This window comes from Narcine bancroftii, chromosome 8 (genome assembly GCF_036971445.1).
Source record: "Narcine bancroftii isolate sNarBan1 chromosome 8, sNarBan1.hap1, whole genome shotgun sequence".
NCBI classification, from domain to species: Eukaryota; Metazoa; Chordata; class Chondrichthyes; order Torpediniformes; family Narcinidae; genus Narcine; species Narcine bancroftii.
Genome location: NC_091476.1, coordinates 6,912,668 through 6,939,857, shown reverse-complemented (window position 1 = coordinate 6,939,857; position 27,190 = coordinate 6,912,668). Strand labels below are relative to the sequence as shown.

The window sequence follows — 27,190 nt, the reverse complement described above, 5'->3', positions numbered from 1 at the left end:
GTTAGATTTCACTGGAATTCTATCCAGTCTGTGAAAAGATGACTATGAAACACAACATGCTTGTTAGATTCCTGGTGTAATAATACAATTTAAATGCTGTTCACTCAGTTTCCAGCATCATGTTTTGAGGGACACCAGTCAAGCCTGGACGTGCCAAAGGCAAGACCTGGTTCAGTTCTCAATGCTTCCACACCCCCCATCTCAAATTTTCCTTGAAAGAAATATCCTGCTCTTGAACCACGCAGACTTGTTCTAGGATCTTATCCAAACACTTCTCAATCCTGATACAGTAGTCAACATTACACACTATCGCACAACGTTCATTTTAATGAAAGTGACAGCTGCGGCTCAGTCTGAGAGTCAGAATGTTCTGGGCTCAAATCCCACTTGAATACAAAAATTAACACCAACACTCCAGTATTGTCTTTGGATAGCCAAACTCTCAATTGGAGATTGTAGATCGCTCCAAACAACTCTGAACAGAGTTGTTTTCATTTATTCCTTCACAAAACATGGCAGTGGGAAGGGACAGCAACTGGAGTACATTGGTTTATGTCATTTCAAAAGGCAAATTAAACTGGAATCATATATAGTCCAGTAAAAACATAATGCTGGAGAAACTCAGCAGGTCCAACAGTGTTCTTTATATAGCAAAGATAAAGATACTTAACCAATGTTTTGGGCTTGACCCCTTCAAACCTTTGCTATATAAAGTACACTGACCTGCTGAGTTTCTCCAACATTGTGTTTCAACTTCAACAGTGTCTACAGAATTTTGAGTTTTACCATATATAGTCCAGATTAACGAAGAACAACAAACTTCTTATCTCACTAAAGAAAAATATGGTGAGCCAACTGGATTTTGACTATAATTTACAGTTGTTTCATTGTCACCAGAATTTAAACTGCCCTGCTGCCATGGTGAGATTTCAACACTTCCCTCCAAATTGTTAATCCAGGGCCCTTGATTGATCAGTCAGTAATAATCATGGTACCAGTGGATCCCCAAAAGAAATCATACATGGCAATTCATTGTTCAACATGCAAACCAAATCATGTGGATTTTAGCCAGTAATTCAATCTCATTCACTTTCCATTATACTTCAGCTAATATTTCAGCTCAACTTCATTTTGCTTTCCACAGAAGCTGCCATGCCTGCTGGGTATTTCCAACATTTTCTATTTTTAAATTCAGACTTCCAGTGCCGACAATATATAATATGTATATATATTTTTTTCTATTTATTTATTTTTTAAAAATAAGCAGAAAGCTGCAATGTACAACTGACAAAGGGCTCGGGTCCGAAACGTTGGTTATATACCTTTCTTCCTTTGGATGCTGCGTGATCTGCTGCATTTCTCCAGCACCCTACAATCAGAGCATCTGTAGACTTTCCTGTTTCACAACATGTGTAACTGATAACCAGTCTGTTTTGGACCACTGATCAGCTCTTTTTGTGTGGAAGTATTGCGACCAATAGAAGAAATATATGCATTAATCCAACACCTTACAGAGGGGGAAGTGATCTTTTGAAATGCAATCCCCAGTAATCACATAGGGAGCAGGGAGTCAATTTGCTGACAGCAAGCTTCCATAAACAATAAGGCTTCAAATACTGTTCAAGCACTGTTGATTACACGTAAGGATACTCCATTTACAGCCACCTCAGAGGCTGATGGGGTCTCTGTGAAAGCAGATTGCAACTGCACTTAATAATTCTTTGCAATCTTGAAATAGTTGGCAGACAATGGTTTACAAAAAAGTTGCAGCACATTGTGGTCCAGCTCCGGGAAGGAGACAGATGTAAACTAACGCAAAATGAAATTCTTTCAGTATTGCTGATAGAAAACTGGAACAATATTCCTGCAGGCAAAAAATAAACATAGCAGGAAGATATTATATGAAGTGGATGTGGCACTTAAGAAAACAGTTGTTACATGGAAGACTTGATTTATGTAGGTAGATTTGTAATTTTAAAAAAAACCTTTTCAATTGAATTAGATTCTGGCTTGTAACCAAAATTTATCTTTTAAATTTCATGATGCCATACATTTAAAGTTTTTTGACTTTGAAATTTATGTTTGTACTTTAATAATATTTATGTTTTTTCTTTTGGGTAGTAAAATATATGTGACAATTAAAAGTATACTTTCCTTCATTTGAGAGTACTGATTTATCTAAAGTGCACAATATTTGGGCATATTCTTTCTAATTATACAGAAATATTTATGGCAGCAGTTAGTGTAGCAGATAGCAAAACACTGTTGGAGAGTATGGAGAATAGGAACAAGAATCTTACAAAAAAAATATGCCTTTCATGTTCATTATCAAGTAAGCTTCAATAAAACAAAGGACAGAAAAGGCAAAACAAATTATTACGTGCATTGGCAAAGACAAACTCCTAACTTATTAGGGCAATAGTCCTGGTATATCATAATATTGTTCATTTGATCACATTTTAAGCTTTTGTGTCTTGCTCAATATCATTACTGCAGTGGGGGAATGTACAAACTATGATTTGTTGGCACCAGTAACATTTTTGATCATGCAAAATTGTCTGGATTTAGGAATTGATGAAGCAATTTTAGAACTTGCAAATGATATGTAATGAACAAAATCAATGGGACACTCTCAGTGTACGAGTATGATAGGCTAAAATAAATTTGAAACACACAGAAATGCTGGAGGAACTCAGCCAGTGTCACAGCATCCATAGGAGGTAAAGATATATTACCCTTCTTCCCCATCTCCTTCCCTCTAGTTCTGTCTGCCTCTCTCTTCCCTTATCCCTCGTCTCCTGTCACAGAGCTAGAATCAATTTTTACCTTTCCTCTTATTATATCCAATGAACACCTTTTGGCTGTTGGTTGGGATTCCTCTCCCTCCCCATTCTTTCCCCCTTAATCTCCAATCTTTAATTAAGATGCCTGCCTGCTTTCTGCTTAAAGTTTGGAGAAGGGCTCAGGCCCAAAACATCAGTATTATATCTTTACCCTCTATAAGACGGGCTGAGTTCCTCCAGCATTTCTGTGCCTTTTTGTACAATCTCAGCATCTGCAAACTTTAATGTTTCACTTAATATAAAGTTGGAATACTAGTACATTAAATTATACATTTTGAAAGTAAGCATGAAATAAAAGGAACTATTCTTTTCCTTTTTGAAGTCGAGTTTGCAGACACTTAGCTCAATAAGTTGTTGCATCACCAAGGTGATTAAGGATGGTGATAATTAGTCTTGTTCCTGACGAAGAGTTCTGGGTTGCATCCTGGTCTGAAAAGGGTTGACGGTTAATGCTGACACTTATGTGCGATGCAGATTCTTTAATAAGAGTTGCATCTTTGATAATCAATGCCTTATCAAGTGAAATGTAACAAGGATCATTTCTCCATTGTTTTTCCCCCCAATGCTGAATGATGCACAGGATCACACCATTTTCTGTGTAACACCCTTTGAAGGGGATCTTGGATCATGACGTACTGGAAAACATGTTTCGACAACCAAGTCTTTCCAACAATCCTCCAACACTTCCTAACCCATCCTTTTCATATTTCACATTACACTGACCACACCATCCTCCAGTGTCACAAATCTGGTACATCTGTGCCTCCTACACACCTGAACCTCTGATCCACCAAGGCCCATGATGCAGATTTTATCTTTCAAAGACCTCTCCTCCACTACCACATCTCAGAATTGGGCCTGATCCTCAATAAACCTTCCCAGCAGTCCCAAATATATCCCAATCCCTCGTTCACCCCTCTCCCCAACCTGAGGGAGAAAAAGGCTCTTGCTAAGTTCCCTACTCACAGCATAGCATAGATATCCTTTGCTCTTCCACCTCTCCCTCCTTGGCTACAGCGCAGATGCAATTGGGTCTAAGGCCACTGACCATCCTGAGATCCTGTGCCTGAGGCAATGGGTGGGCTCAGGACCAAAACATCGGTGTTATATCTTTACCTCCTATGGACTTTGTGAGTCTGGCTGAGTTCCTCCATTATATCTGTGAATTGATTCCAAGTGCAAGGGTCAAGGTCATAATTGGTACCCCATGCAAAGTTAATCCAGTGCATCCTGTTAGATTCATTAGAAAATCTAGGTCTGAATTTTAAAGCGTCTAGCCATCAGAATAGGCCTGGACATCAGTCTTTAATTATTCTAGGAAAGCAGACCAAATAGAGATTTGAATAAGGTCTTTATATAGTGAACTGATCATGTTTGGACTATGTGGATAGACTATTTGAGTTAGATAGGTTAGGGAGGATCGAGACATGAATGTAGATTACGCAAGCACATAACTAGGATAGATCTCAGGAGGTAATATGACGGAACCAATGACCTATGCAACAAGGTTTGCCTAAAAACTACAAAAATACTTTCACTGTCTTCTGTTTCCTTTAAAAGCTTCTTACAAACTCCCTTTGAACAGTGCTTTTGAGATGATCATCCTTCTCTTCGGCCTTTCAAAAGTACCAAGCTACTCTTCTGTACATCAGAAACATATCAAAGGGGGTTTTGCTAATAGAAGAGAGGTAATTGCTGTGTACTGACATGCCAACACAACTACCTGATGAGAGAAGAGCATCTGCACACGAGCACTTGGAGCATGGATTGCATGTGTGGCAATCATGGCAACTGCTCCTTCTCCATTAGACCAACGGCTAACTGTACCAACAGAGAGGAAAAACTGGCCAGGGATCAAGCTGCAATCTGAAAATACTGGCTCTAGACACGAGCATTCAGTCTGGCAGAAAGTTCTGTGTGAGCTTCAGTGGAAGACACAGAGGACTGAGTAGATCTGTAATGGCTTGAAAGTCATCCCCAAAGCAACTATATTCAGTTAATTAAATACATTCAAGAATAACTCTTCACATTGCTCACCATGAAACAACTGGATTATCATGAAGACCTGACATGTTCACCGATGCCTTTTTGGGAAGGAGATCTGGAGCCTTCATCTAAACCACACTGACACCCGAGCACATCAACACGGTTGACTCTTTATATTATCTCTGAAGTTGCCTTAGTTCAAGGTCATTTGGAGTTGGGAATGAAATGATGGCCCAGCTCACATCTTCATTGAGTAAGAAGAAAATCATGGTGGGAACGTAATAATCCCAAGTAAGGGGACAGGAAATGGTGTCATCCTGTGCAGCACTGGGGAAAAACAATGGAGAAATGATCCTTGTTACATAAGGCATTGATTATCAAAGATGTAACTCTTAAAGAATCTACATCGCGCATAAGTGTCAGCATTAACCGTCAACCCGTTTCAGACCAGGATGCAACCCAGAACTCTTCGTCAGGAACAAGACTAATTATCACCATCCTTAATCACCTTGGTGATGCAACAACTTATTGAGCTAAGTGTCTGCAAACTCAACTTCAAAAAGGAAAAGAATAGTTCTTTTTATTTCATGCTTACTTTCAAAATGTATAATTTAACGTGCTAGTACGAGCTTCTTCAGTTGACTGGCATACACTAGCATTCTCTCAATGAAAGAGGGGTTAACAGATTCAACAAATATCCCATTCAACTACCATCAAACCTCTCCTGCACTGAAATGTGAGCATCACATACCTGGCAGTGCTGCTAAGAGGCACAACAGCTGCCTATCGTGGGAAGCCTCATCTATCACTGACAACAGCTGATGCCAGATTTAGATTGCCCATCAGATCCACTCCCCAGAATGGCCCTGCAAAACTCCTACTGACCATTTACCATCCCATTACAGCCAACTTGGAAGGCAAGTTAAAAAACGGTTCCATTCTCACAATTTTCTTTATCATTTCCAACCTAACAATCTTTATTCACATCTTCCAACCCTCAACCATTGAGAAACAAATCTGCATTGTTTGAGGATCAAGCCAAATGGGCAATCTGCTGTTTTCAAACCTGCTGAGCGTAAATCCTCAGAACTTCACCATTTGCTGTTTGAAGTAAAGAATTGCAATGTCCACCATAAAATAACCCTGATGGATCAGTTTCTTCCTTTCTTTTTCATTCTTTTTATTGGTTTTAACATATGCAAAATACATAGATACTTATGGCAATAATAATGTAAATTAATATCAAGTTACAAGTATCAAATAACAATGAGCAAGGTCCATATGGACAAATGTTATTAAATGGAAAAAAAGGAAAGAGAAAAAAATCCATAGATCTTAAACTAAGAATCAAACCCCTCCCTATGAGGGCTGTTGGCAAGGTTAAGGAGTCCACTAATAATAATAACTATGGGGTAATGAAAAAAGTCAAAAATAACCTAATTTTTTTTTTCTAGAGACAGACATGCCATCTATGGATTGGTTTCTAACAATGGTCCTTCTCAATTCTTTCCCCATCATTGAAAACAATTTTATATTTCAAGCTCTGTAGAGTGAACTGTTATGGGTTAATTAATCATTAAGAATAAAATGAAGATTTTTGGATTGGAGTTATGGCTCAGATGGATCCAGAAGGAATTGACCTCTCCTGCAGTGAGCTGCACGATGCAGTGCATGCACGTGACTGCTCAGAATTAAGGAGTATCCAGGAAGGAAAGCACTGAGGGCTTTTGCTCTATGGCAAGTCCACACAAAGGCCATGGATGGACTGCAAAAGCAGTGCACCAGCTCTCAAGCAAACCATCCACCTACCTACTGGCAGCAGAATCTGCAGAGCCCACATTGGACCCCTGGCTAACTCAGAACCCAGAAAACAGGAGTAGAAGGGAGTCCTCCTTGACTCAAAGGGACTGCCTCAAGAGAACACCATGTAGAAGATACTTGGTTTAAAAAAACCCCATACCTAATACAATCTCAGTATTGCATTGGAGTTCAACACTTTCGGCAACACTCGGACAACATCATGAATGGCATTAATAATTATTCTCCTCAGGTTGCTTGAGCAGTTGACTGAAGGATAACAGAAAACACAGGTTGCTTTAATTATGGTAGGGCCCAATGTCATGCCTGGTTCCTCCATGGCAGTGACCAAGCACTGCAAAGTGTATCATCCGGCATTAAGGGAAAGGTAAATCACAGGACAGAGACAGCTCCACTGCAGAATAGGTAGGAGGAGGAGGATGATAATTTTTGACTGGGAGCATATGGGAAGTTATGGTTCAATGGTTCCCACAGAGGATTGTATCTTATTGAATGTACTTCAACCCAGTAATTGAGAAAAATATTAGTGTTTTCTGATTCAAAAGATTGCAGAATAGTGTAAATACTCTTAAAGCTTAGACTGCAGTGTAAGAAAATTGGAAAAGGAAACATACCAAAAACAATAACATTTTATTTCCAAGTTCCATGACCCATGAGCCCAGGACCATTCAAATGCTCTTTTTCAGGCACTCATCTAATCCCTTTTTCAAAATTACAACTGGTTAAGTTTCCAATTCTGGACCACCACAACACCCCATGGAAACAGACCCTTCAGCTCAACTTGTTTGAGTTGACCAAGTACGCCCAATTTGCCTGCATTCAGCCCATAATCCCTCTAAACCTTTCCTATCTGTGCATCTGTTCAAATGTCTTCTGAACATCACAATTATCCCTGCTTCCCGTTCCAGGTACCTGTTGCCCTTTCTGTGAAGGAGGTGCCTATTAGACCCCCTGTAAATCTTTCCCCTCTCACTTTGAATATATGCCCTCTAGTTTGAGTTTTCCTACCCTGGAAAAAGGTTTTGAGGGTTGGTCTTACACTCCCAGTTTTATAAACCTCAATAAACCCCCCCACCACCTCGCTTCCCACTTCCCAGCCTCTTATGAGTTTAGGTGAAAATTCCTCTTCTTATAATTCAATAGTACAATCCTGTGACATTCTTGAGAATTTTTCTGCACCCTTCCCAGCTTAATATTTTCTATAACACTATAACAGGGTAGCTGCATACAATATTCCAAGTACAGTCTCACCAACATCTTGTACACTTGTAACATGAAGCCCCTAATCTTGGGCTTAATTGGTCTGATTGGAGAAAGCAAGCATACCAAATACATTCTTCACCACTTTGCCTACTGTGTTGCCATCTTCATAGAACTATGTACCTGTATGCCCCAATCTCTGTTCTACAGTCCTATCCAGGGCTCTTCCATTCATCATGTAAGGCTTGCCCTAAGTCAACCTACCAAAGTGCAACATCTCTCACTTGTCAAAGTTAAATTCCATCTCTCATTCCTTGGACCACTTTCCTGGTCCAACTAAATCCTCATCATTTCAGATAAATCTTCTTCATTGCTTTAGCTTCTCCTGTCAGTTCTTCACATCCAAGGCTCCAAATTCTTCTGCCACTGCAACTATTTTCTCCATGCAGCATTCTTTTCCAACAAATTAATCGTGCAAAACGATGCATTCCCAACTCGCCCACTTTCACTTCAAAGGCTGGCATCTTCTTTTTCTAAGTAATACCCTTCTGACAGTCTCAACCAACTCTGCTTCCACCACCCTTAGAAGCAGCAATTTCCAGAACAGAACTACTTACTACATTAAAAATGTCCTCACATTCATCACCTTTTCTTTTGACCATCATGTAAACCCTGTGAATCCTGTCCTTAAACACTGGCCAATGGCATCAGCTTTTAATTAGCTGAACTAAAGCTTTCATCATCTTGCAAATCAAACTGATCTTCAAAATCTCGGCTCTTCTTCTCAACCTCCTTCAAAATCTCGGCTCTTCTTCTCAACCTCCTTCAAAATCTCGGCTCTTCTTCTCAACCTCCTTCAAAATCTCGGCTCTTCTTCTCAACCTCCTTCAAAATCTCGGCTCTTCTTCTCAACCTCCTTCAAAATCTCGGCTCTTCTTCTCAACCTCCTTGCTGTTTTTCCACAACCTTGGCTAGTTTTTAATTTATTTCCTTCCAGGTCTATCTTTTTCTTTCACTCTTTCAATGATGGCAGTCCATCTGGTACCCCTTAATCCAGCTGGGCTCCAACTCGTAGTTTCAAAGAGTTTTAGCAACTCTTCCTTATTTTAAAAGATTTGTTTAGAGATCTCCAAAGAGGTTAATAACAACTCCCGGGGGTTTATGTGGCCATCTAGGGGGGGTAAATGCCAAGGGGTGAAAAGCGGGACGATAACACTGGGGAGGGGGGTCCATTTAAAATAGTGCCTCCAGCCACCCCCTTGTCCAACATCGGGGGGGGGGGCTTACCTCCCATGAGCATTCATGCGTCACACTTCCCCTTCATTGCGTTTGCACCAGCCGGCACTTTGAGCATCCCGCCACATTTTCCCCTAATTATATATGCGCCAGCTGGCCACGCATGACCTGCAAACCCTGGGACACTGCATTTAACAGATAAGTTCCCTTTCTGCCCCTTAATTTGTCCTCCATTTGGGGTGTGGGGCCAACACCCCCTAAAGGAGGAGAAATTAATGTCCAGCTCGAGGTGGCATTGGACAGAGGACGGAGGGCTCAAAAGCCAGATCGTCCGGCCACCCTACGCAGCAACCCACCCCCAGCACCAGGATTCCATTCCTGGGGGGGTCGATGATGGACTACTTAGTCCCTGAATGGGTCGACAGTCTAAAAAGTTTGGGGACCTCTGGTTTAAAAGATGTCATGCTTTTTAAACAGCACGTCACAATCTGTCCACAGCGTTCAATGACTTGCGTTAGCAGGTGTTGGCGTTTATGCATGGTAACTGATTAACAATGCTTCTCAGATGCTGATGAACCTGCCTGAGGGTTACCAACATTTCCTATTTCTAGCACTTGGAGACTACTGATTTTCATTCCATGTTTTAAGCACCCTTTCTGGATTTACATTACCATGTGCATCTCCTCACACTGCATTTTACCTGCCACCTTTCAGCTCTCTCCCTCTATCCTTCTGCTTTTCTGCTCACTGCCAAAGCTAAACTTTTTTTATAAAAATCAAGTTTCTGGAGGAAATATCATTACAAGTGATTACTATACAGTGATTTATGCTGAGTTACAATCCTTTAATGGTTTATCTGTCATAGATAATCTGTAGATCCATTCACTTCTGGCAAGACTTGTGCTTATAGAATGTGCAAGTTGAAAAAATATTTTCACTTTAAGGACAGCAGGAATTCAAGCAGCAGGTTTGCCCCCAGGTCATCTTGCACAATTGAGAACAAGCACTAAATGCTGGCCACACAAGGAACATCCACATCCAAACAATAGATTTTTGTAGGCAATGACAATTTGTTCCAATCCAAATTTGCGAGCCCCAGTCCCACTCTGTGGAATTATAATGCTGTTCCTTGTCTATCAATGGCAGTTTCTCACCCATTCACAGGGCATTTGACCTTGGAGGATCCCTCAGCAATATTATCAGCCGAATGTTCTTTACCAAACACTTCATCTTAATTGGCTAATTTTACGACAACGCTTTGAGCACCTCACATTTGAACCTCACCTTAGCTAGCTGGCCCTAGCAAAGTACTAGTTGGTGTGAGAGTGCATGGGCAAGGGGCAGGAGGTTTCCCCATTCTACTCAGTCTCGTTAAAGACAGCGTGCCCCAAATGGTCCATGTGGTTAAACAGATATGTGATGCCAGACCACTGGGGAAAAAAAAGGAAGGGAACACTGGAGGTTTGCTGTGGAGCCACAACGCTTCAGTGAAAGCGACAAAACCCAGAGATCTTTGTTTGGGCTGCTCAGAATAGCTGAAGGATAAGATTCTGAGAATTCCCACTCTCGATCTCCATCTGCTGACCCAGCCCCTGCTGAAGGTGACACGTGCGGATATTGGAATATTTCCAAACATATTCAATTACAAAACAGAAGTAAACAAACTGTTTAGGACCAAGCAGGTGGATCAGTAATTTGGAGATTTGGTGAGAAGGATGGTCTCAGATTTTAATGCTGACTCTGTCCTTCTGAGTAATGTGCTCAAAGAAAGGGGTAGGTCCGGGTAAACTGGAAAGTGCCTTCAATTCTCTCCAGCGTTTATTTTCCATTTACGAGCAGAAATTAGCACTTCGATGATACAGTTCCCAGGAGCCCACTGCTAATTAAAATCAGACAAGAAGAGTTATTAATTCTCAATGAAGCTTGTGTAATCTTAGCCACACAAAAACAAAATTAAAAACATCAACATAAAATTAATACTAAAAAGCAAAATGGAGGGTCTGGAGTGGCCTCTGGAAAAGAGCAGAGCAACTTTGTTGAAACACTCATACACGTTAATCTTTCCAATTGTGGATCCTCCTGAGATTCCTACTGCAATGTGGGCCAGCAACCTTCTTCTGAGGTGGGAGCCTCACTGCCAGCTGGTACTGTTCTCTGCAGAGCATCTGGGCTGAACAGAACAAAGAAATGTTCCTTCGGCACATCAGTCGCAATCTGAACCCACACCACTTTTTGCTATCATTTTTATCCTGTACTATAGTTTGCCAACAGCCAAATGTTGCTCTCAGGAAAAAAGCAGAAGTTTGGGAGAGTGTTTCTCTACCATCCATGGTTCCTTTCCACCACTATTTCCAGATTTCTTTCCATAAACTCCATTTCATACTCTGCCGTTCTTCATTCCAATAGAAGCTGGTGTTGTGCAAAAGGAATACTGCCTCAAAAATGAATCGGTAGCATACCACTGGTATGGCTGCAGGCACTGAATCTGCTTCTTGTTCACTGATTTAAAATACAAACCCACTGATAGAGCTTTGAATACACATGGCTTGCTTTTAGAACTATTCAAGTCACATTTTATCCATCTCAAAGCCATTTTCAGTGATCTGCTGACCCTTACCCAGCCCTCCTAAAGACTAGCGTTGAGATATTTCAGTGAATCGAGGTTCAGAGTCCACGGCCTTTGTCATTCCCCTCCTTCCTCTGCGGCCCTTTCAAACTTGGGTTTTGTTCAGAGATTGCTGAGAGTTGGATGATGCCAAGATGTATTATTGGTGTATAGGCCTGTGGCAGGAACTTTAGGTGTGGGGAGTATTTTGAGTTGTCAGTTCAGAGTTCTGCAGGTACAATGCATTAAACCTAAAAATGTATTAAAGGGTTGTGAAATTGCAGATACTTGCAACTCAAAATGGAGTCAATTAAAAAATGTAACTCAGGCTGAAATTTTGCAACTATTCCCAAGATTTATATGATAACAAATTACGTATACCCTCTAAAAGTATTTAATTCTGTCTAAACATTTTCAATAGTTTTTTTCCCTCTAAAAAGTAATGTTGAGACCTTATTTCAGTCAGTGTGCAGGCACAGAGTCAGTGGTTTTGAATTGGTTAGGGCCATCATTAATAATGACTGAGAGTAATTATTTGCAGTCTCACCATTCAGCAAATACTGCATGCAACACACAGACTGGAGATAAAGGTAATGCAAGAAAGAACTGGCATTTATGGAGTGGCATTCATAATCTCATATTATTCAGAAGTACAACTCACCCAATAAATTACTTCTAAAGCGTTTTCACTGTTGTAATAAAAGGAAACAGCGCAAATCTTTTGCAGAACTGAAACACATTTGTTCAATGCTCTCAGTCTCATGCTACAGCTGGGATTTCGATACAACTTTCTTCTTTTCAGACATTTATGATAAATATAGGACCTGATAAACAAAAAACTTCATGGAGTGACCAAATGGTCTATATTATTTTATTTTTTTTTGTCTTGTATTGTTAACTACTACAGTTTCTTATTGTTTTGCCGCTGGTCTAAAGGAGTTTTCCCAATTGAGTGGTTTCTTGTTATCCATTTGGATATCTGGCACCTACAATCTATTACCTTGTGACAAATGAAACAATCAAAAAGAAATGGCAATACAAGTATTTTTCTGTTTGCTTGATCGTGGAATGGATGAAATCCCCAAATACTCAAGTGCAAGGTTGGCTTGCAAGTCAAGGAAGGGGATGCTATTCATTCAATAAACTACCACTGTACAGCTTACCAGCAGCAAAACCTATTAAGATATAATGAGAAGCAACATACTTACAAGCACACTAGAGTACAGAGAATGTGCAGATAGGTCAGATGATTCACTGCTCCTTCTTGTCCCGTTTATGTGCGAGGCAAGGTGCCAACCATTAATGGCATCTTGAAAAACTTCTTGGCTCACATATTAGATTACCACTTCTGGCGCACCAGTCACTGTGATTCCCATTTCCTATTACTAAGTGTGTCACCTTGGTGTTAACAATCCTGTTAAGTGTACCCTCCTACACTAGAGCATTAGCCACTTGTTAATATTAACAAAAGTGTGTATTTGAGATTTTGAAATATGGCAATCAAGTACAAACAGTTCATATTAAATGTTATGGAAAATATTCACCTGATTGTGTGACTTTATCATTTCTGGGGATGAAAAATTGTCCTCTAGCAACAAAAAAAAAACTTTGTTGGATCAGGAGCCTATTATAAGCAGAAAATGTTGGAGCAGAAATAGGCCATTCAGCCCATCGAGTTTGCTCTGCCATTCAAATCATGCCTGATGCACTTTTCCTCCCAATCCCATTTTCCTACCTTCTTGTACAGAGCACCGCAAATTTATTTCTATTGGAATTAATAAAATTAAATTGCAGGCAGTGAGTTTTAACAGGTGGCTGATTGTGTGTAGTTAGTGTTAACACCAAAGGAAATGTCGATCCCAAGACATCCATGACAGGCCAGAGTGTGAAGGTAATTTTGTGTGATTTACTACCAATGAAAGATGTCTTTTGTTATCAAGTTCTTCCAGCCTAGTCAGATTCCGAAGGAACCATCATGAACCTATCCACTGGACTATCTCTACAGCAACATAGAGAGTCAAATTTGCAATGTCAAGGGATCTTCCCAATGGCTGCTCTACATTCTTCTGATTTCATTTTTAATTTTAATGATGCAACACAGTAGAAGGCCCTTGTTGCCCAGGAACTCTAGCTGCCCAATTACATCCAATTAACCTACCAATTTCATAGGTTTTCATTGACATTTCAAAATCGTAAAAATATCTATAGGGATACTTTTGTGATAAAGACTTAAGAGAAGCAGATCTCAGAAATTTGCAGCACATTGAAGTATTAATTTTGACAAGGCTCTGAGCTGATAACACAGGACCATTATTTAATTTTACACAACTTCTATTTCAAATCAGTAAAACACGAAAGGCACCGTGATTGAAGTGAAAACACAATGTTGAGGAAACTCAACAGGTCAAACAGGGAACTTTATATAGCAAAGATAAAGATACAGAACCAAAGTTTCAGGCTTGGGCCCTTCATCAAGGTTTGAGCATGGGTACCTGCCTACATTTTGCTCAAGCCTTCATAAAGGGCTCAGGCCCAAAATGATGTTGATGTATCTTTATTATATAACTTGCACTGTTTGACCTGCTGAGTTTCTCCAGCGTGGTTTTTACTTCCACTTTAAATTCTCTGATTTAGATCATGTGGTACACGGGACGTTCAGTGCTCTGTTTGTTCAACAGGCAAAGCAAAAGTCTCTTTCTCAAAGGCAATCATATCGTGGTCGGTAGATAGTAAATGCAGTCCCACATTTATTCCTGTACATGAAAGACCTAAAAGGACTCTGTATCCTTTAGTTTAAGGGCATATGGTTACAAATTGATAATGTGCTTTGCAGGTTAAATGTTCCCCTGCCCAGAGGGATTGGTGAGTTAACCATACGCTCAGTGTCGACCTAAACCACCAATTTCATTTGTTGCCATGTAGATAAACACTCATGGGCAAAAGTGTACAAATGTCATTACTGTTTCAATTACTTCCCTGTATTTGCAAAGCTCAGAATGACATTGCTATTTATCCAATTGTCAAGTGGTTAACTGACAAAACAATTGAATAAAACAAAGAATGCGATTATGGTATTTGGTAATGATCCTGGTGACAAACCTGGGATTACAAATTCAATCCTATCATGGCAGGCTGTGCATTTATAAATCTGGATAATCCATGAAATGGAATGAATAAACATGACCAGCGGAATACTGTAGGGACCTCAACTAGTTCACTTACGTTCTTCAAAAGTGCCTCATGACCCTGAGGAGACCATGAACTCAGTCGATAGCGTTTTTGGCTTGGTGGGACATCGACTGGCCCATCAATTCTCTTGCAAGAAGGCATATAAAACAGCACAGAAAAGCAATAGGGAGTTGTTGGAAGCAGTCTGGATCTTTGGCAAAGGGTCTTCCTTTAGAAGCCAGTCACCAACGCCAAAGCTGATGAGCACAATGAGAGTTTATTGCTGGGTACATGACGACAGTGTACCAGTACAATTAAGTTCTTGTTTGCTGCAGTTGCACAGGTGTGCAAAACACACGAACAAACAAGCCGAGGAACACCCGAAGACAGGATCTGGAATTAACTAAAGGATAGGCCAGGGAGAGCCAGAAATGGAGCCAATGAACTGTTTACACTCACAGCCAAAACTGCACTCCCACCAGCCGCACCAGCTCAGATAGAAGAGTCCAGAAACACTCAGTTGCCCTTTTGTCCTCAAGAGCCGAGTCACATTTTATTTATTGCTCACCCCTTGACATCCTAATCAAGTGAAAGTGAACTCTGGGTTGTCCTGGTCACTTGGCACCACGTTACCCAAACTCTCCCAATCATTGGACTCAACTCTGCTTGAAATGCACATGGTTCTCCTCAGGCTTGACAGTATAGATAAGGGGATGGTGCTTCCCATGACTGTGGATCACACTCTCAAAATAAAGAGGAATGGCTCTGTGGCAGAGAGGAGAAACCTGTCTCAAGATTAAGGAAATGTTGAGAATTCACTACTCAGGAAAGCTCTGCAAGCTCAGTTGTTCAGCTTTTATAAAGTTAGTGTACTAGCAATGCTAAAGTATAGATCAACAATTAACTTAGTGATCAAGAGAGCAAGCTCGATTTTCCTGCTGCTTCATCAAAGGTTCCTTTTTATTAAATGTAGTTACATTTAAATGTAGTTCGGGTGATGCAGTTGGTGTAGCCGATAGCACAACGCCGTTACAGCACCGGTAAATGGGACCAGGGTTTAAATCTGTACATTCTTCCCTTCTTGCCGTGGGTTTCCTCTGGGGGCTCCAGTTTCCTCCTACCATTCAAAACGTGGGTTAAATGGGTGTAATTGGGCAGCACAGACTTGTGGGGCGAAAGGGCCCATTGCTGTGCTGTATGTCCAAATTTAAATTCAAAATACTTCAACCTTTGGTTGCCATAAGGCTATTGTAGAGTCGCCATAAGCATTGCTGGCACCCATAATAGGAGAAAGAGAAGCAAAAGAGAGCCTGTTCAGAGTCTCCGAGTGTCTGTGGATTCACCTCCAGCGCTCCCACAGTCTCTGCAGCCACACAGACTCCAGTTCAAACTATCGGTAACCCAAGCTCCAGATTCAGAGTCCAATATGATCAGGAAGTCTTCAGCACCTGGGGGCCCTTTGGGAGCTCTCCTTGCCATCAGCACCCTCTTGGATCCCAGATCCTATATTCCCATGAGCCAATCTTCAGCAGTCTGCAGCCTGTGTGAGTCCTTCAGCTGCTCAGCCCCTTGCTGGTCCGCTGTAGTGGTCACTGTCCTGTAGGGACATCTCCTACACTTCTTCTTCTCATTTCTATTTCATCCTCTTCTTCCTATTTCTTGTTGTTAAAGACTTTTGGAAGCAATGTATGGTCATTGCATCAAATTATTGCCAATAGTGGATTGTCGTGAAATGAACATACGAGTCGAATAGATGGTTTGAACGTCCTTTCTGAGTATCAGACACTTACTAGTCTCAGTACACTTTGGTGCTCAACAGCAGGTTTGCACTTCAGTCGTTATTACAGATTCTAGCGCACCAGTGATTAAGGAACCGATTTCTTCTGAAAATGAGGGAAACATCCATTTCTGCCTCCTCAGGCTGGCAGAACTTGACCTCACCCTCAATAATTTCTCCTTTGGCTCATTCCACTTTCTCCAGGTCAAAGGGGTAGCATGGGCCTCAGTTATGCCTGCCTTTTTTTGGTTATGTGGAGCAATCCAAGCTACAAGCCCCTCAACTCTTCCTCCGCTACATCGGTGACTTCTTTGGTGCTGCCTCATGCGCCCACGATGAGTTTGCTGACTTCATTCACTTTGCTGCCAACTTCAACCCCAACCTCAAATTCACTTGGCTCATCTCTAGCAACCCTCTCCCTTTCCTTGATCTCTCTGTCTCCATCTTGGGAGACAAACTCCCAACAGACATCTTCTATAAACCCACCAACTCCCACAGCTACCTCGACGACACCTCTTCCCACCCTGTCCCCTGTAAGGATTCCATTTCATTCTCTCAATTCCTCTGTCTCCGTTGCATCTGCACCCAGGATGAGAACTTCCATGCCAGATCATCAGCGATGTCCTCCTTCTTCAAACAATATGGCTTTCCCTCTATCACCATCAACTTGGCACTCACCCACATATCCTCCATTACCCGCACATCTGCCCTGGCCCCCTCCACTCCCATATACAACAAAGACAGGATTCCTCTTGTCCTCACCTACCACCCCACCAGCCTCCACATCCAACACATTTCCTCCACCATTTCAGCCAGGTGCCACTAGACACATATTCCCCTCTCTTCTCCTCACTGCCTTCTGCAGGGCCTGCTCCCTCCGTGACTCCCTTGCCCACTCCTCTCTTCCCATCAATCGCCCCCTTGAGACCTATCCCTGTGACTGCAGGAGAAGTTCCACCTATGCCCACACCTCCTCCCTCACCACCATTCAGGGCCTCAAACAAATGTTCCAAGTGAAGCAAAATTTCACATGAATCTGCAGGGATCATCTACTGCATCCAGTGCTCCCGTTGTGGTCTTCTCTACCTCGGAGAGACTGGGATATTGCTTTATTGAATACCTCAGCTCTGTTCACCGCAATAGTGTGAATCTCCCAGGGGCCATCCATTTCAATTCCCCCATCCTATTCCCTTGCTGACATGTGTGTCCATGGTCTCATGCCCTGCCAGACTGAGACCACCTGCAGATTGGAGGAAAAACATCTCATCTTTCAACCAGGCACCCTCCAACTGGATGTCATTAATATTGACTTCTCTGGCTTTCATTAAACCCCCCCCTCCTCATTTCTTTCCCAACTCTGTCTCCCTCCCCTGCCTTCTTTCGCACAGACATGATAAATTCTCATCTCGCCCCTTATCACATCCAATTAACACCTTCTGTTGGTCTGGATTCTTCCCCAGCCAGCACTGACTGAATTCAGAGATTTCCTATTTTTGGCTCAGGTTTGTAATGTTGGCAATGTATCTTTGCTTTTTAAGGAGGCTGAAAGACCAGCTGAGTTTCTCCAAGATTTTGGTGTGTCTTTATTTCTGCAAACATGCCAACTCCTTCTTCTACTCACACGTGGAATGGCAAAAATCCCCATGAATTATTTAGCAGGCCAGGCAGGATCCAATTTTAGGATTTTCCATAGTTAAACCAAAACAAGATAAATCTGCTCTGATGTGTTACTTAGATTCTAAGATTAATATAATCTTTAGCTGCAGTGACCAAGTTCAACGCAAGTGAAAATTGTATTTTAAAATAGTCATCTATCTAAGTACTCCAAATATATTTGCATGTTTGATTTATGTCTCTCCAACTCAAGATACAAACTGAAAAGGCTCTTTTGCCAATTAATGCAAACTATGCCAGTAAAACGAACTTCTATAGTTTATTTGATAAAAGAGGAACCAAGTCAATGACAATAATATACCCTGTAACAAAAAATTCAAGAAGATCTCTGGTTCTTTTTAAAATTAGCAATAGGCTTGCTTGAAACAAAAGGTAAAGAAATTAGGGATTTCCAGATGTTAAAGTGGACGAGAAGTTGTCCTTATCCACTTGGATGGGCAATGCAGTGAATCATCATCCTGCAAAGTCAACTGTTGGCACAAATGGATGTGCACTTTTGCTGCATGTATGATCTCGGTTGGAAAACTCTTTCCAAGTTGAAATGTTTTAACACCAGTATCAAGGAGCCAAAAAGACTTCAGGGCAGATTTACCTGAAAATCAAGCCACCAACAAGTCAAAGGATGCAAATGAAGATTTTGTTTAATGCTCACTTTCTTCCTGTAGGCACTTTCACATTCCCAAAATGTTTACACTTCCTCCTGTGCAATATCTCAGCCAACACCTGCCATCTTAGACCTTACCCAGCAGGACCATTCTCCCCATGTTGGGAATAAAATGAACCTGGGTAGGTTGAGCAGCACGGAACACACTACAGACACATTCTCTAACGTGCAGCCACTGACAACCAGAAACAAGCCACTTTTTCCTCTTTTGCCCAAGGCAGCAGAAGAGAGTTCCCTTGCCTAACATAAGCGCAGACCACAAATTGGACAGTGACCTTCTTGGTCTGCATGGTACTTTTGGGTACCTGGGAAAGACCCCATCAACTACATTTTCATATTAACCAAAAGGAAGTCCTGGGACATGATTAAATTTTTTAAAAATCAGTACTCCAACATCAATTTCCTGTTTGGGTTGACCTAATTACCAGTTTCCTGTATTAAAACATGAATCGTGGCAACAAAAAAAAGTAACTTGTGCAAAAGTAAATCACTGCTGATATTTTATGTGATAGAAGAAAGTAATTGGTTAACTACCTTACAGGTGATTATTGTTCTTAGCGACTCAACACAAAGATTGTCAGAATGGAGATGAATTGTTCATCATCCAAGTGGGATTCATGTGTTCCTCATAAACAATCAATTCAGCAAGGTGGATCAGAAAATTAAACGGATCTCCAAGCTGTGGCAGACCAGAGTTAGACTCCATTGAGAATCTCATGCACACCAAAGTGATCAACAGATTGACCGTCTACTCAGCTGCCAGTGTATGTGTGAACTATGCAATGCCATGAAGCTGTGGAGTGCACCTCACCCTTCAATTTCTCAAGATAACTTAGGGACCCTTTAGTGCGAGTGGAAGAATGATGACCCCTTTGCTAGTGCCCATTCAAAATTCTACGATACTGAGGAGAAGACCACAATCTTTGGTAAGGCGGATGGGTATAAGATCATGCAGCTCAGCTTACAATGTCCCAGCATTGTCCTTCCCCATTTCCTGGATGCTGAAGAGGTGAAATGGCAGTAGCATCCATCCTCTCTTAAATGTTTTCTTTTGCCAAATGATAGTATTCTCTCGAGTTTCAGTAATGGATGGACCAGAAATATGAATGAGTTGTGTAAATAAGAATGAATGAACATTTATTTTACTGTGTGTAATTTAAGGATTATTCTTGAAGTCAAATTAATTGGACCAAATTATGTGAAATGAAGATGAAGTTCACATCTTCTCCTTACATTGTAACTTGCAACATCATCTCCTTACATGGTAACTTGGCTCAAAACTCTTAAGGAAAACTTACCAGCACTGGGAGCTGTAATAGGCAATCCATCTTCCTTTCTCATCAAACTGGAACCAGCTTCATTTATCAATCACCAATTGTTCTCAATAACTTCCCCACCGTCTCATAAAAAATTGATATACTGCTACAATTTTCCATTCACTTTTATTAACGGCCTGCTTTGAAAATCCTCGCGATGTCTCTATAAACCTCCTGATCGGTTTTCGTTTGATTTGACCTACTTCAGCCCTGGGCAGGTAAACTGATGGCCAGGTCCATCCGTTTCTTGTTTTCTCTTTAGTAATAAATTGCTATTAAAATATGACTTCTCTTCCACAAAACATGGCTAAAATAACCTGGTGTTCCAAGGTGGGATCATACCCAGAATTCTGGCAGGGAGCTTTTTTTTTCATTGCTGGGCTAGAGAAGCAGTTTAAAACATGATTCCGACGCATTTCCTACATTAGCAGCAAGGAACTATTCAGACCATTAAAAGATTGTGTACAGGGAACTTTTACATGCAGCACCCAGCCTCACTGAGCAGTAATGTATTGCCTTGATCATAAATAGTACTTTTTATTAGACAAATGTGATTATCCCATAACATGAAAATAATGACATTTAATTTGTGTGTACTTAATGCCATAGCAGGCTGAACAGCAGCATTTCAACAGATCCCACCCAATTTTGCAGAAAAGCTCTATCCCTATCGTAGACAACATTCTCTTTGTAACTGGATTTGACTTATTTATTAGTTGAGTCCAGGAATAAATGCATGTGTAGCATCCTTTTGAGCAGCACAAATGGTGATGACTAGAATGATCAGATTAAGAGGATCATTTTGATGATGGCGGCTCATCGCCCACTTCAGACGCAGGCCCCCTCCAGATTTCATTGGCTTTTAATGCACAACAAGGAGAACAAGAATCACTTCTCGTGCCCTTCAGATAGGAACCGTATAGAGTTTGTCAGATACCTGTCAATTAGAGGTTTGGCCACAACACTCACACAAATACTGAGGGAGAACTAGATTAGGGAAACTTCTTGACATCTTTTAGTTCACAGATAAAGAAGAGTCATTATTGTAAGGCGGCAGATGTTGCAGCCAACAGAAAGCACAATGCACCATGAGTCAGCACCTCAAGGAGAAAACGGGACATTGAATTTCTGTGGCAAAAGATGCACTAATGCTGAAATAGGTGAAGAGGCACAGGACACTGGGAGGGGGAGGGAGAGGGAACTAAAATTATGCTGTGATTACAGTTACAATCAAGAAGAGGATGAACGATTTCCATTGATGTTCAGATAATGAACTGACACCTATGGCCTCATTATGCATTTTAAACTGAAACACAAACACACTTGGTTTGGGAACAAAGGGCTGCAAGTTTGAAAAGATCATCTAGAGATCTTCACCCGGTTTTGTTTCTCCTCATGGGGTTGTGTCCTTGCAGACTGATCAAAATGGGGACCGCTGAAGTGCACGAACAATAAAATACAAAATGATTTTCCATGCAGGCCGGATCTGGACTGAATAATGTCAAGATCATTCCCTAATCTAGACCTCGCTCACCGATTTTCTTGAAAGGTCACTGGAAACTTTAATACCTCCCAACTCTTAAGACATAGTAAGAAGGGGGTGACAGGATTTTAAAAAAATTCTGGCCCCGTTTTCATCTTAGAGGTTAGATCATTGTACAGGCCAAATTGAGACCCATGGTACTATAAATCAGCTTGGCCCACTAAAGAGCCAGTGAAGCTTCAGTACTTTACCACAGCTTTTGGTTTTTTTTCAGCAAACCTTGAACGGAAGAACATAATAATGGACCGAACACTAGAGGTCAAGAAAGCAGTTTGATGAGAAAGCAGCTAGGGTATTTTTTGGAATTGTGGAGTTTTGTAAGAAAAAAACTATTGAGCGTCCACTCATTGAGTGCACACAAAGGGGAAGGAAATTCATAACAGGTCAGGTGAAAGCCTATTATAACAACAACTGGAGAAAAAAAAAGTCCTCTTCGTACAGACCACAAACACAATGAATGGTTTAATTTACTGATGCGTTGTTTTCATCGTCTGATGAGAAAAAAAATCCAAATATGCAGCAAAAACAAAAGGCTTTGTCTCACTGATGTCACTTCTCAGCAGTCAACAATTTCATTCCAGGCCATTTCTATCTTTTCAATTAAAAAAAAGCAATTGTGTTGCAACAGTAGCTCTATTTGTCCATCTTTACAAATCAATCTGCATGCAGATGTGTTTGTCAGTGGGTGCTACTGAACTGCAGAATTTTGGTCAGGTTGAAAGGAGACCTTTGCAGCTTTAAGTGAAATCACAAAGGAGGCTGGAACAAGTCCAGCAATGATGTAAACAAGCAGATCGTGAATCGGAGCGCCCCCTGCCCTGGCAGAACGCACACTGCGGGCGAGGCTGCAAGAGAAAAACAAGTTTGATTGGCATCGATGTTGGCCAAATGCTTTCTTTACAGCAAAGAGAGAAAAAAAGGCAAACGGGGAGGGGGGGGGGGGGGGGGAGGTGATGCAAACAAGTCTGCACTAGGGTCAATCCAATGCATTACAATGGTGATCCAACTCCTAATCAGAATGAATTAGAAATATTTAAAAGAAGCAGCACAGATCGCTTTGCTATTTTGGACCTCGACTTAACACACTGATGTGGTGGAATTTGCACTGCTGTAATTTTAGAATGACTATTTTTAATGCTTAATTGGCTAACATAACGTAAAATGCAATCAAGATACTTCATGGGGAAAGCTTCCACTAAATGGATACACAATGTCGACTGGGGGAGGCGAAGGAGGGAAACAAAACAGTTACAATACCCTTTAAAAATATCTTTTTTTTCGCTAAGTTTGCAACCCAGTGAATCCATTCAATACAGAGATCAACCTAGTCGGAACGTGCACCCTTCTTCTCCCCCCCACTCTACCGTTGCATTTTTTAAAAATCAGACATGAAAAATATTTTTAAAAAAAGGTGGGGGAGGGAGGGAAGTGAAAAAGGAACATTGGGCAAAAAAAAGACAGCAGAACAGGGGGGGGGGGGAGAAAGAAAATTCAGAATGGAGGTAAACAAGTTGCAAACCCCAAAGTAAATCACAAAATTCTGCAGACACGGTGGTTGAAGAGGGGGGGAGAAACACAGACACACAACATGCTGGAGAAGCTCAGCTGCTCAGTGTCCTTTACGGAGCGAAGGTAAAGAAAGATACATTAGCCGACGTCTCCGGGCTTGAGCCCCTCATCAAAGTGTGAGGGGGAAATGCCTGCCGGCATTCAAGCTAATGTATCTTTCTTCCCCCTTCGCTACATAAAGGATACAGTTTGACCAGCTGAGCTGCTCCAGCATTTGGGGCTTTTTTTTCACACCCCAATGTTGCAAATGAAAGAGATGCAAGAAGAGAGGAGCGTGAGCTAAATGCTGAAGTGAGTGGCTGCCCTGTCACTCGCCCAGTCTGGCTTGACAGGGAGCTGCTATCGCTCCTGCTCACTCTGCTACTCCTTTTGTTCATTATGGATATGGTTTCTTTGCTCGGTTACCTGTCTGGAGATCCTCTGACAGCGGTTTAAATATTCCCCCGCTGCCATGTTCTCTGGGCTCCTGTCGTTTTCCTCGCTAATACTGATGATCATTTTCTTTGCATTGAGTTTTTAAAAAAATTTCTTCCCCCCCCCCCCTCCTCTCCTCCTTGTTGCTGCTGCTCTCTTCCTCCTCCTCCTCTTTCTTCCGCTGAAGCCGGGGCTTTGTCCCGCAAAGCCGGTCCTTTCCTCCGCACAAGTCAAGACACAACCTCTCCTGAGGAAGGAGGCACCCGCCTGTCGCTCAAACGCGCCCTCATCCAATCGCGGCTCAGCCTGGCCCTGGAGGGGGTGGTCGGGGAGAGGTGGGCAGAAGGGAGGGCCGCGCGGCCAATGGCAAGCTCCCCTCCGTCACGCGTCGGTGTTCGTGCGTCATCTCTGGCCAATCGTCAGCCTGCCCTTGTATCCAAGAGGAAAAAGGCGGGCAGGCCAATCAGGATGGAAGCAGCTGGAGGCTGCTGGTCCAATCAGAACTTCGTCAGCATTGAGGGTTGTTTCAGGGCCACGGAGAGGGCTCTCATGAAAGGTATTTCTCGCAGTTTGGCTCCATCACTGCTTAACATGTGAAACTTCGGAGAGCTCACACCCCAATATATTGTTTGAAAAGTTTTGTTCATGCTATGCAAGAAAGATCAGATGGAGAATGAATGTGTGTATGTGGAGGCACCCTAGAAATGGGAAATGAAAAACAGATTGCATTTATAAATCACCTTTTGCAATCCTGCAGACATCCCAAGTCCTGTTACAGCTGCTGAAGTCCATTTGGGCTGGTGGTCACTGTTGCTTAGAGGACCAAGACAAATGGCTACTTCAACAAGGGTCATTTTTAATCTTCTTTAAACATAAAAACAGGATCAAACTTTAACTTATTTCTATGAACCTAACTTAACCCCCTTCTAATTCGAAGTGCACGTGTACCTCAGAAAAAATTCCTTGATTCACACAACTTCACCGGTATCGGGCAATTCTTGTACTGTGCACAGGATTGAACATTTATGAATGTTCACCAAGCTCTGGTGCTTCATGGTAATCGGTTGCCGCTCAGCCTGGTTCTTGTCGGTTTCAGAGAGAGTTTGGTGGCTTGTTGGGACACACACAAACTAATTCCCTCCGATCAGCCACTTCAGTGTCTCGCTGAAGAAACTTGCCCCATCAGGGTTTTCCAAATGATAACCTCTTCTGCAGGTGGCCACAGAGTTCCTTTTGTTTCAACAGGCTAGCTGCAAGGAGTTTGTATGTTCTCTTCGTGTCTCCATGGGTTTTCCTTGCAGGTTCTGGTTTTCTCCCGAAATTCAAAACATACTAAGGATACTGGGGAGTGTGGGCCATTTGGGTGTAATGGGCAGCACAGGCTTGTGGGCCAAAAGGGCCTGTTACCGTGCTGTGTGTCTAAATTTAATTTATAATTTAATCGGAAGGTGAGGATGATGCAATTCCTATCCTTACTCTACTGGAGAGCAGAAGTGTGGGAAATAGGGAAATGTATTCCATTGAAAACCCTGTTAACCATAGGAACATAGGAAGTAGGAACAGGAGTAGGCCAAAAATGGCCCATCGAGCCTGCTCCGCCATTCAATACGATCATGGCTGATCTAATTTATGACCTAACTCCATCTACCTGCCTTCTCCTCATATCCCCTAATTCCTCTATCATGTAAAAAATTATCTAACCGAATTTTAAATATGTTTAATGAGGCAGCCTCAACCACTTCCCTGGTCACAGAATTCCAAACATTCACTACTCTCTGGGAAAAACTATTTTTCCTCATCTTTGTCCTAAATCTACTCCCCCGAATCTTGAGACTGTGTCCTCTTCTTTTAGTTTCCCCGGTCAGCTCAAAAAACCTTCCTACATCTATCCTATCCATACCCTTCATAATCCTATATGTTTCTATAAGATCTCCTCTCATTCTTCTGAACTCGAGCGAATACAATCCTAGACGATTTAATCTTTCATCATAAGTCAACCCCTTCATCCCAGGGATCAACCTAGTAAACCTCCTCTGGACCGTCTCCAAAGCCAGTATATCCTTCCTCAAATATGGAGACCAGAACTGGACACAGTCCTCCAGGTGCGGTCTCACCAGCACCTTATACAGTTGCAACATGACCTCCCTACTCCTGAATTCAATTCCTCTCGCGATGAAGGCCAACATTCCATTTGCCTTCTTAATAACCTGCTGCACCTGCAACCTAACTTTTTGCGATTCATGCACAAGTGCTCCCAAGTCCCTCTGCACAACAGCATGCTGTAGTTTTTCACCCTTTAAATAATATTCAGCTCTTTTATTTTTCTTGCCAAAGTGGATAACCTCACACTTATTAACATTGTACTCCATCTGCCAGACCTTTGCCTACTCATCCAGCTTAACTATATCCCTCTGCAGACTCTCCACATCCTCATTACAATTTGCTCTTCCACTCAATCCGCAAACTTGGCTACACCACATTTTGTCCCCTCCTCCAAGTCATCAATGTAAATGATGAACAGTTGTGGGCCTAACGCTGACCCCTGCGGCACCCCACTTCCCACTCTCTGCCAACCTGAAAAACTCCCATTTATCCCGACTCTCTGCCTCCTGTCAGACAACCAATTTTCAATCCAGGCCAATATATTTCCCCGGACTCCACTTTCCTGTAACTTACTGAGAAGTCTCTTGTGCGGCACCTTATCAAACGCTTTCTGGAAATCCAAATATACAACACCAACCTATTCCCCTCTATCCACCGCACCCATTATATCCTCAAAGAATCTTAACAAGTTTGTCAAACAAGATCTTCCCTTTCTAAAACCATGCTGCGTCTGCCTGATTGAACCCTTACGTTCCAAAGGTTTCACTATTTCATCTTTAATGAAGGCTTCAAGCATTTTTCCAACCACAGACGTCAAGCTAATTGGCCGATAATTTCCAATCTTCTGTCTACATCCCTTCTTAAAAAGTGGCGTGACATTTGCTGTCTTCCAGTCTGCCGGGACCTGCCCAGAATCCAAGGAATTTTGGTATAGGACCACCAATGCATCAACTATAACTTCTGCCATTTCCTTCAGAACCCTTGGATGCATATCATCAGGACCAGGTGATTTGTCTGGCTTTAGTCCTATTAGTTTCTCCATCACTACTTCCTTTGTAACAACTATTTTATCAAGGCCGTCCCCAACATTCACATCCTTAATTCCGCACTTGGGCATGCTGGACGTGTCTTCCACCGTGAAGACTGACACAAAATATTTGTTTAATGCCTCGGCCATTTTCTCATTTTTTGCTACCAGTTTTCTTTTCTCATCCTCCAAGGGTCCTATGTTAATTCTGGCCACCCTCTTCCGTTTTATATATTTATAGAATTTT

General features: G+C 41.8%; 1 protein-coding gene across 2 annotated transcripts in view; it reads right to left on the bottom strand.

Moving 5' to 3' along the window:
* Nucleotides 1–24,068, bottom strand: part of LOC138740312 (sestrin-1-like) — a 44,231-nt gene extending 20,163 nt beyond the window's left edge. Inside the window, exon 1 of one of the 2 annotated variants that reach the window (XM_069892776.1) lies at nucleotides 23,805–24,068. In XM_069892776.1, the coding sequence (XP_069748877.1) occupies nucleotides 23,805–23,897 (93 nt within the window). In that variant the 5' untranslated portion in view covers nucleotides 23,898–24,068. Of the gene's footprint in view, nucleotides 1–4,880; nucleotides 5,034–23,804 lie in introns of those variants that run through there. The other variant, XM_069892777.1, reaches the window with a different exon arrangement.
* Nucleotides 24,069–27,190: the final 3,122 nt, after the last annotated feature.